General features: G+C 37.8%; 1 protein-coding gene across 1 annotated transcript; it reads right to left on the bottom strand.

The window, feature by feature from the left end:
* Window positions 1-645: 645 nt before the first annotated feature.
* LOC131044196 (glutamate receptor 2.7-like) lies at window positions 646-2,664 on the bottom strand. Its single transcript, XM_057977470.2, has 7 exons — window positions 2,540-2,664; window positions 2,376-2,475; window positions 2,011-2,291; window positions 1,675-1,706; window positions 1,522-1,574; window positions 1,159-1,359; window positions 646-1,080 (listed from the first exon to the last, which is right to left on the bottom strand). The coding sequence occupies exons 1-7, from the start codon at window positions 2,662-2,664 to the stop codon at window positions 646-648; spliced, it is 1,227 nt and encodes a 408-aa protein (XP_057833453.2).
* Between the last annotated feature and the right edge of the window lie 7,539 nt (window positions 2,665-10,203).

The raw sequence follows: 10,203 nt of genomic DNA, 5'->3' as shown, positions 1-10,203 counted from the left end.
CTCTTATAACTCTACATGTTGAACTTGAGTCATCATCTTGATGCGTCAATAATCATAATCATTTCCATTAATTGCTGGAATGACCAGAGAATTAAAACTTAACATGATGGATGGTTATGAAGATCTCAACAATTAAATAATTGGTAAAAAAGAAAACCCCAAAAAGATACTTGAATTGATAGCAAATAAAAATTCGAGAAACATATGTTATTTCTTAATCAGCTACAAAAACAGTTATAATATTAAGAAAAAATACTTACGTTTCCAAAAAGGAATAGCTCACAACATAGTTTAAAACATAGAGATTTTCAAAACATCACACTAGCTAAGTGCTTTACTCTGTTTTTTTCTGCTTTATTTTTAAGGTTGCATCCATAAAATAGTCCACATGTAGCAATTTAAAACTAAAAAGCTGTTCATCATTTACTAATAAAATATTACAAAACACTTTCATGCAAAGTTCATCTAAAATTAGTCTTAAAAGATCTGTGCATACTTTGCATCCAAGACGAGTCTACAAAAAACTGTTCATGAATTGCATGGCGGTGAGACTCACGCATCTCTTAGATAACCATAATTAATCCACATATATTTAGAAAACCGGCTTAGGTCTAGTAGATTAGTTACAGAATCTTGAATAGCAGGTCATATCTGTCCCGTTGAAACGGGAATTTCAGAGGAAGTGGAAGCGGCGGTTCCCGATGACAAAGTGGCGGTCTTAGATCTCTTTCTTTTTGGTGTTGGGATCTCCTTCTTGTCTGCATAGTTGGCGAACGTTCGCAATCGGGTGGAGACCGATTTAACATGAACTGAATTCTCATTTCTGTGCACAAATCGGTAAAGCAGGCGACACAAATAGTAGACAAGGGTGAGAAATGATACACATCCTGTTAAAAGAAATATGCCCCAAAAGTTTTTGATACTCATTTTGTTTGATTCGACTCCGCCAGATTCCACGCTGCATTTGTTTTCACTTGAATTGAACCACCTCTTCAGAATTTCTTGCATCTCTTTGCTTTCTGAAAGATTTAATATAGCCTTGGAAATGTCTGAAACGAACGGAGACCCCTTTGGGAACACCTGCACATACATTTTGAATCAATCATATGATTTGTGAATTAAACGAGTTTGCGATTATAGGAAAGTTTCTAGACTTACAAATGCGGAGCCTCCCGTTGTGTACTTGGGACCAAGTTTCACATAGTCGTTGCATGCTGTTGACAAAATTACGTTTTGGGGAATAGTCCGCGCCCGTTCAAATATGGCAGCCACCCCTCCGTTATTGGGTCCCTTCTTCAGTACATCGGCGGACTCTTGTGCAGATGAATATGGGCGAAGTGCGCTTTCATCCACACCAAGCTGTTGTACCAAATACTTATCTATGAAAGTTCCCTGGTGATACCCGATTGGCAAATTTTGGGTGATGAGAGATTCAAGGCTCTGAACTTTTGGTACAACTTATCTCTCTGTAAGCATCGACGAGAGGCTGGCGGTGTAACTAGACACTAACACAAAAGCTACAAAAAGCCAAATTATCACCACTGCTTTACCCAGACCACTTACAATCCTCTCTCCTGCCCAATCCACAAAATCAATTTTAGATTTTTAAGCGATGTATATTGCACAATACTTTAAGCAATTGTAATTAAAAGAGAGGAATAAAAATCTTGTTACTTTGAGTTGCGAGGAGTGTGGAAAAGGAAAACCTGCATATTAAAGACAAAGTAATTGAATCAGAAATTGGCAATTATAAATTAGTAAATAAATATTTGACGAGGCTTAATTATCTAATTCAAATATGTATAAATTTTATTTACGATTTTGTTATCTAAATCAACCACATGGGTGGTTTCTCTCTACATAACTGTGAATACATTCACTAGAAGCTGCAACTGTTTAAGCTTTACCATCAATAAAATTCTATAAATCGAAATTTAACTATTACAGGAACGAATGGCGTGAATAATGCCATAGAATTAGAGACAAAGAGAGAGTGAGCAGGAGAAGTACCACATGAATGTCAAGACTTGTTCCCAAGGCTTCCCTCTAAATTGCCTATTTAGTCTGTGCTCCAGACACCAAACAACAGCTCCCGTGAATATGAAAAATGAAACAGTAGTTATCCACATGGCTGGGGTAAAGGGACGCAGGAAGGCCCAGGGGTCACTTGATAGCTTGTCTGAAAGTGCTACCATCATTATAAGACCCGACTCCGTATACGGCTGGGTTAAATCCACATACTTGCTACGATTTGCAAGCACCGTCATATCTCCCACAACCGCATCGAATTTCTGTCTCGGGTTTTCACATATTATTTCAGTGGGTCAGTTGGAAATATAGATTTACAATGCAGAAATGAAGAGAATTTAACTGACCTGGAGATAGACCTGGTAGACGACGTCATCATAGTAGCCCGCAGTGACATTGCCAGTTCCATAAGGTATCAATTCATAGGCCAATTCATAATCCAATCTTCTGAGCACCGATTTGAACACATCAATACAGAATCCTGTAATCTCATAAGTCTGGTTTTGTGCACCTGCGTTGCCATGAACTGGTTTTACGCTGACGAATTTTGTAAACCCTCTTTCCCAAGGCACCGCTATTTTCAGTTTCTTGCTTGGCACAGGTTTCACCCACCCACGTGGTGTCTTTGACGTTCATCCCCCGCCCCATTGAACAACTTGTTTCGAAGATATATTCAGGCCCTTTTCTGTCCAGGAACCAACTACGTTATAACTATTTCCAACCACATTTATTATATCATATGAGGACTCCAAAGCTTCTCCCTTTTGACGACTTATTCGAACAGGACCAGTAAGGCCTACAAAGTTTGTCTGTAGGATCTGATTAAGCAAATCCTCTCCACCGTCAAAAACATTGAAATTTAAAATCTTGTTGCTGGTAGAGGCCGCTGAGAAATCACTATTAAACGATTCCTTACGCAGAAGATGATCGATTGCGAAAGCAATCGCCCATACTGTAACATATGCAACAAGTGCGCGGGAATTTTGTTTCCAGGCTTGGCATTGTAGGATTCTGGGCTCTAAACCGCTACTTCCATGCTTGAGAAAATTCATTCTGCCTTAGCTGGTCCGTTTCTTTGAGTTTTCTTTTAATCCCCAGCACACCATTCATGGAGAGGAGAGAAGTAGAGTTGAAGGAATCTATTAGACTGGCAATTACATCGGTAATGATCCATACATACTCATTACTTATCATTCTTAATTAGACGCCTCGGAAAACAGGATTAGAGCTAAATCAGCATGCATGTGCACGATGAATACTCGCGACTCCAGGCCCATCAGCTCATCCCGAATAAGCCTCCTTATTGAAGAGACGTTAGCCTGGGGAGGCACTGCGGCTTTCAAAACAATTATTGTCCCCACATCTCGCAAGGCATCGTTTAAGGCGGGGATGGCCCCTCTGCCCAAATCATCATCTACATATACTAGCGCCACTTCCCTCCATCTATACTTCTCTATCAGCTTTGCTATTGCCCTCATTGGCATTTTATCACTGGGTACCATACGAATGAAGTAAGGATATCGATGAATGGAGGGAGAGGGATTCGTTGCACCAATCGTCACAATTGGAACGTGCGCTGCAACGCCCAGATAAGCCACGAACTCCGCTACCGCGGACGTTTGTGGGCCGACTATGCTCACACATCCTTTTCTTAGCAGTTCCAACGCTGTAATGCTCAATTCAAGGCAGCACATAAGTTCTCTGTTTTATTCGCAAAAAATGAGCAGAAAGAGAGAGCAATAATAAACATATACAGACCTTGAAAGATACTATTATGGTGGACAGAGTACGTGTTGTTACCTGCAGAAGCGCCTATGAGTGCATCTTGTCTGGAGTCTCTGATATCAATATTGAGGACCGTGTCCTTCAGAATGCTGGTGTTTCGGTTTACGTCTTCAACCGCCAATTCAATAGTAGTCTTGGCTATTTTTCCTGTACGTGTGTCCAACGCCATTATAGCACCTATATTTATCGGTGAACAATCCATTTCTCCCAGTTGAGCAGCACAAAACAAAAGAACACCCAACGCAATCGGCACCGCAACTTCATACCCAGAATTGGCTTTGTTGGCCATAGCTACACTCTTACGGACAATCCAACACTAGAATTGCTTCATTGATTTAAACATCAAATGTTAACTTATTTCCTCTGATGGCAGGATATCATTAACTGGACTGTGACTCGATTTGGCGGGATCTTCACGTTACCGACAATAGCAGCAACAAAAGATGAGGTGTGGGTCCGCACTTGGGTTAGTACTAATTTATTCAAATTTTGGCAAAATCTTCTTACCATTTTCCTCGCATTTTCGCAGAGTGGTAGAGTCAAAAGAGGCACTTCCAAAGAATTCCCCAAAAATGGAATAAGCGTTGAAAAATTATTTACTTATTATTACTTTTTTTATGCAAACAGTCAGATTGCACACCCGTCTTTATATAGCAATACTTTTTTAATGCGAACAGTCAGATTAGATACCCGTCTTTATATAAACAAAACTTGTCTGGTTAGACGATATTATTATAATGAATTTGTTTTGCTTTCGTTTATCAGATTTCTCATTGACTGTAGAAGATTTGATTTGTTTTCATTTATTTACTTTGTACTGTTTACCTCGCAGTTTCCGAAGAGTTGAACAGGGAAAAGATGAGCAGAAAGAATAGTCTCGCGTTGGAAGACTTGGGCGAGACTACTAATACTCCACTCATTCACATTGTATTTATATATTTAAATATATATTAAGCAGTTGTTTATTTTAAAGTTTATTTCTTATTTTATATTTTTAAAGATATTTTATATTTAGTTTTATTATTGTATTTTATATCTATATAGAATTATTATTATTTAAAAAATATGGTTTAGATTTAGGAAGTATAATTTTTGGTGTATTTCATAAAGTCTAATTGATTAGTAGGTGATCAAATAGTAAAAACTATAATAGTCAAAATTAAACTTCACCTACTTTGCATAAAATAAAATACACTTCTTCTCTTTCTATTCTCGTCTATATTATAATATAAAAACATAATAGTTCAACCTTATGGTTAGGGGTTGAAGTAAATTACATTGGCCTCTCACGTACTACTTTATTGGAATCATGGTTCTAGTTTGTTCATAGCAAATTTTTATTCGAGGCATTAGTTTCTTTAGTCTCAATTTCATCCTTTTCTTATTTGCAACATCTAGAGAATTTATGAATGACAACTTTAAGTTTCTTGGTTGTCACCTCAACAACAAGCTGTAAGTTTTTTGATTACTACTTAATGATATGCAGGTGCTCTAAAACATAATTAAAATGGACCTCACCTTGTTTGAATACATCGCAAATATCATCATGCAAAAGAGAAGAACTCATTTTGATAGAAATAATATCTACACATGATATAGACCGGGAAACACTATTGTTGAGCATGCCAATGCACGCAAGATGAAGAATTTCAAAACACAATAATTAAATTAATAATTATGGTGCAATGGGCCACTCCTTATAACACATATTTCCATCTACCATATGCGCTGTTAACTATTGTTGCATCCCATCATCAAGAGATTCAAAATCAGCTTTAGGTCACAATTTTTCTAATTATCATTTGATGGTTTCATATGTTGCATCTCTTATTTATTCAATATTTAAGATTGACGTATTGATAGTAAATTTTGTAAGTATTAATTTATTGTTATAATGATTCTAGATCATTAGTTAGTGATACTCCTATAAAACCTTAGACTAGAAATTATATCGTACCCTTTGCATTTTGATAATATATTAAGTGTCTTTGGAGCGAGGTTCTCCTCTAAAAAGGGTTTTTTCCATATAGTTCATTATTTTATGATAAATTACTTTTGTGTTTTCTTCCTTATAATCATATGATTAGTTTAACTTTCAAGCATACCTCCTCTCATAGATTAGTGTAGAAAGCATATTCCACACCTCTATTTTTTTTTTTTAGTATTAAATCCTAATCATGTCGAATTCCAAGTGTTGGAGACAAGTTTTTTTTGCAGTAATCCTAAATCTTGTGAGAAGTTGCATTGAAAGAGATCTTGTAGCTGGAAAAATGACAACACATCAAAGATAGAAATGGAAAATATCACATACATATGATTTGAGTTTTCAAGGCTCAAGGGGGAGGATATGCTTATAGATAAATATCCATCGGCATTACATGTAGAAAATTCAATTGTCCACATTCTTTTTTCTTCATGTAATACTCATTCTAATCAAGTAAATAAAATTTACTACTATACGTAGGTTAATTGATAGCCTTTTCCTCTTCATCTTCTATTCGTGTATCCTTTTGGTTATTCATTTTGATACTAAAACTTTATTCATAAATTCATCAACATAAACATTATTAAACATGGGCATATTTCTCTTTGCTTCACAAGTGGAAGTCTCATTAGCATTTTTTGTTCAAGCATTAATATATATATGCACTAGATAACAAGTTTATAATAAAAAATAATCAACGTACCAATATTAGTATTGAAGGCAATTCCATAAAAAAACACAAATAATTAGCCAGAGCAAGAATTAGAGGTCAAAATGGCGGCACTGGATGGCAGCAGGAGCGATGATGGCGAGAAGAGCAGGGTTACCGATGTGTGGTATTTTGGTGCCCAGTCTTTGAAGGTTGGATCTTGAAGCTATGAAGTGGACATTGCCTTCCCCATTGAGACAAGTGGATTGCATGTTGTCCAGAAACCGGTTAATGCTGGGAAAGCAGATAGGTTCCAGGGAATCAAATATTCTAGTCTATGGTTAAACTATGGAAATCCTTATTCAAATGGTAACCAGTGCCCTATTGACCTGCATAAGTGAAAGGCGAATGGTTTCATTTGGAATAACAAAGGCTAGTTTCACAAGGCTAAGCATTCCGCATCCAAGGGCCCCCAAAACTGGTATGCACAGCCTGTACCTAACACTTCCGATACACCACTCGAGAGAGGCAATCCTCATACTGACTCTTTTTTGGTTCCCCCAACTGATCATGGTAATTTCCAAAAGCGGAATGGGTGCTTTAGGCAAGATAACTCAAGGGACGACCAAGTCAAGTTTTGGAGGTCTAGCTTCCATCCTAAAAATTGGAACCCTCGATCGAATCATGAAAGATGCCCTGACTTTTGACCTCAGCGACCCCATTTTCATAAACCGGTAATAAAAACCTCAAGACCCACTATCTTTTTGGATGAGAATAAAATTAATTCTGCTAGGTCAAATTTGCTTGAGTCTTGCCTTTTCATCAAGTGGGGTGGTGGAAAGCGAGTTAAGGACAACTTTGAAATCTGGTGTAGAGTGCAATGGGGAAAGGATATTAATATTAATATTCTCTTGAATGATTCCTATATGATTGAATTTATGAGCAATAAAGAGAAATGGCAAGCTAAAAATAAAGGTCCATTTATCTTAGATAGCATTGATGTTCACATCATTGATTGGCAGCCCAATTTCAATCCTTGAACATATGTATTGCCGGACAACAAAGTATGGATAAGACTATATAATTCCCTCAGATTATTGGCACATTGATGTCATTAAGGATATATGCAAAAACCTTGGTACCTTTGTATCGACAGATGAAATCTTGGAGGATAAATTATGGGGAATCTTTCTCAGAATTTGTATTAGCACAGCTCAAATCAACAAGATCCCTGACAAAGTCAGAATTATTGGGGCAGGGAAGATCTGGATCCAAAAGATTGACAGGGAAGATCAGCTGCATATTTATCCTAAATGGTTCTGCTTGGATCATACCGGTATTAGTTGTGATGTTACGGTTACAATACAATGAAATTATTCCTGTATGCAATCTCCTATTGAGGTAAATCTGCAACCGAAACCTCCCATTGCCGTTGATACTAGGGAAGCCTTTTGCAACGATACCCTTGATAAGGAGAATGTTACACTAACGGAGGAAACCCATTTGATCATAGCTCCCCCCTCCTCTGGTCAAAGTGAGAGACAACAAGATCTTCTCACACTTCTGGAGAAGACCAAATCCCTACAGGAAGACATTGAATTCAAGTTAGCAGACTCACTTCCACCCTCCCCTTTGGTGCCTAGGAATCAACTAGCAATTTAAGAAGGCAATCTTTACTCTTAGGGTTTGAAGATTGGCACTATAGGGGAGATGGGAGGGAAGATCTCCTCCTCGATAGGCATTGAACTAGAAGATGATGAAATTGAAACCTCTTGCTTGGAGGGGGAGGAAGACTTTGAGCCTGACTTAGAGTTTATATTGGAGGGTACTTCAAAAGGTTTTGGAAAGTCAGATTCGAGTATTGGCAAACCAAATTTTAAGCCAAAAGATGCACGGGGGTGCAATTCCAAAAATGTTATGCTAGCACTAGCTGGTGCTATCAGTGGTCAAACCAAACTTAATTTATCTGGATCAGATCACTACCCGATCTATCTGGAGGTCTCCTTGGCTCAAGCGGAGGGAGGCACCCTATTCCAATTTGAGAAAATGTGGCTCAGGGTGCCTGAACTATATGATCTTATAACGGCTTGGTGGAATGAACCTGTTTTTGGGAATCATTCGAGACTTCTCATTCTCAATAAAAAGCTCAAGTATATTAAGGTCAAGATCAAAGAATGGAATAAGAGCCATTTCAAGAATATTCATATGGAGAAATTAAGAATTAAGGCTAAACTGGCAGACTTAACTAACTCTGTTACATCTTCAAGAATGACTGAGGATCTATTTATAAAAAAAAACTCTCTCAAATTTGATCTAAATGAAATGCTTCGATGTGAGGAAATCCACTGGCGTCAAAAATCAAGGGAGTTATGGTTAAAGGAAGGTGATAAAAACACCAAATTCTTCCACCTGTTGGATAAGACTTCTGGCCTAGGTGGTTTCCCTACCGCTTTCTTCCATCATTTCTGGGATATCATTGCTTGAGATTTACATCTTACAGTAGAAGAATCAAGAAAGAAGATGACTATGTTAGGGGCCACCAGTCACACCTTTTTGACTCTAATCCCGAAGAAGCAAAATTCACAACAAATGAGTGACTTTAGGCCTATCGCTCTATGCAATACTGTATATAAGATTGTAACAAAGATCATAGCTAACAAATTGAAGCCCCTCCTTAAACACATCATATCAGATAAACAAAGCGGGTTTGCCCCTGGAAGATCCATTGTGGAAGGTATCATCGTCGCTCATGAAATACTTCACACAACCAGGAAGACCAAGGACTTCTGTATGATTTTAAAACTGGACATCGTGAAAGATTATGACATGGTGGACATGGATTTCTTATTTGATGTTCTTAATAAATTTGGCTTCTGTAAGGAATGGCTCACTTGGGTCATGAGCTATCTCTGTCCCCCCAAATTCTCTGTTCTGGTTAATGACTCATCCCATGGTTTCTTCTCTTTGACAAGTAGAGAGTTTTTTAGTGGCGAATCTTCGCCAATTGGTGAATTTTGTACGAATAGTCTTGGGCACCATTGTGGTCAAATCGCCCAGAATTTTGGGGTTAATGACACACTGTAGAAATTGGCTTCGCCATTGACCACACACCATCGATGTGCATGCCCATAATATTCACCTGGAATCACTCAGACATGGGTATTAGATCACCTCCGCTATTCGCCAGCAATAGTAAATTGACCACATACCCAGAACCTAATTCGCCAATGGTAAATTAAATGTTCATTACATGCATCGGCCAAATTCACCAATATCAATTAGAACATTATAAGCATTCGAGGACCTATTTTGCCCCGCTTAAATTAAATGTTCATTGCACACCCGCGTAATTCGCCAAAAATGCAATTAAATTAAATGTTTATTGGCAATTGCGACGCTCGAGCCCCATACAATTCACCAAAAATGCAATCATGGATTGCTATAAATACACTATTTCTTACACTCTTTGTTACAATTTATTCATGTCTGATTAGTAAATTGGGAGCTCTCAGAGTCTTGAGTCTCGATTCGCATTCCACAAATTGAGTTGGAAAGTCAAAGCTCATTGTAGGGCAGAGGGCCAGAGTTACAATCCTGCAACACAGGCCCAGGCATTCATTCCTGATTCCTGATTCAGAGAATTGAGAAGGCATAAAGGTGAGTAATCATTTCTTCATACTTGATAGTATTAGTTTTAACTTTTAATTCGTAGTGAGAGGTCAAAACTCAAGATGTCACAGTCAGACATGGGTGAGAC

Source organism: Cryptomeria japonica, chromosome 8, assembly GCF_030272615.1.
Source record: "Cryptomeria japonica chromosome 8, Sugi_1.0, whole genome shotgun sequence".
Classification (NCBI taxonomy): Eukaryota; Viridiplantae; Streptophyta; class Pinopsida; order Cupressales; family Cupressaceae; genus Cryptomeria; species Cryptomeria japonica.
Note: the sequence above shows the minus strand (reverse complement) of the source record. Positions and strands in the feature narration are given on the sequence as shown.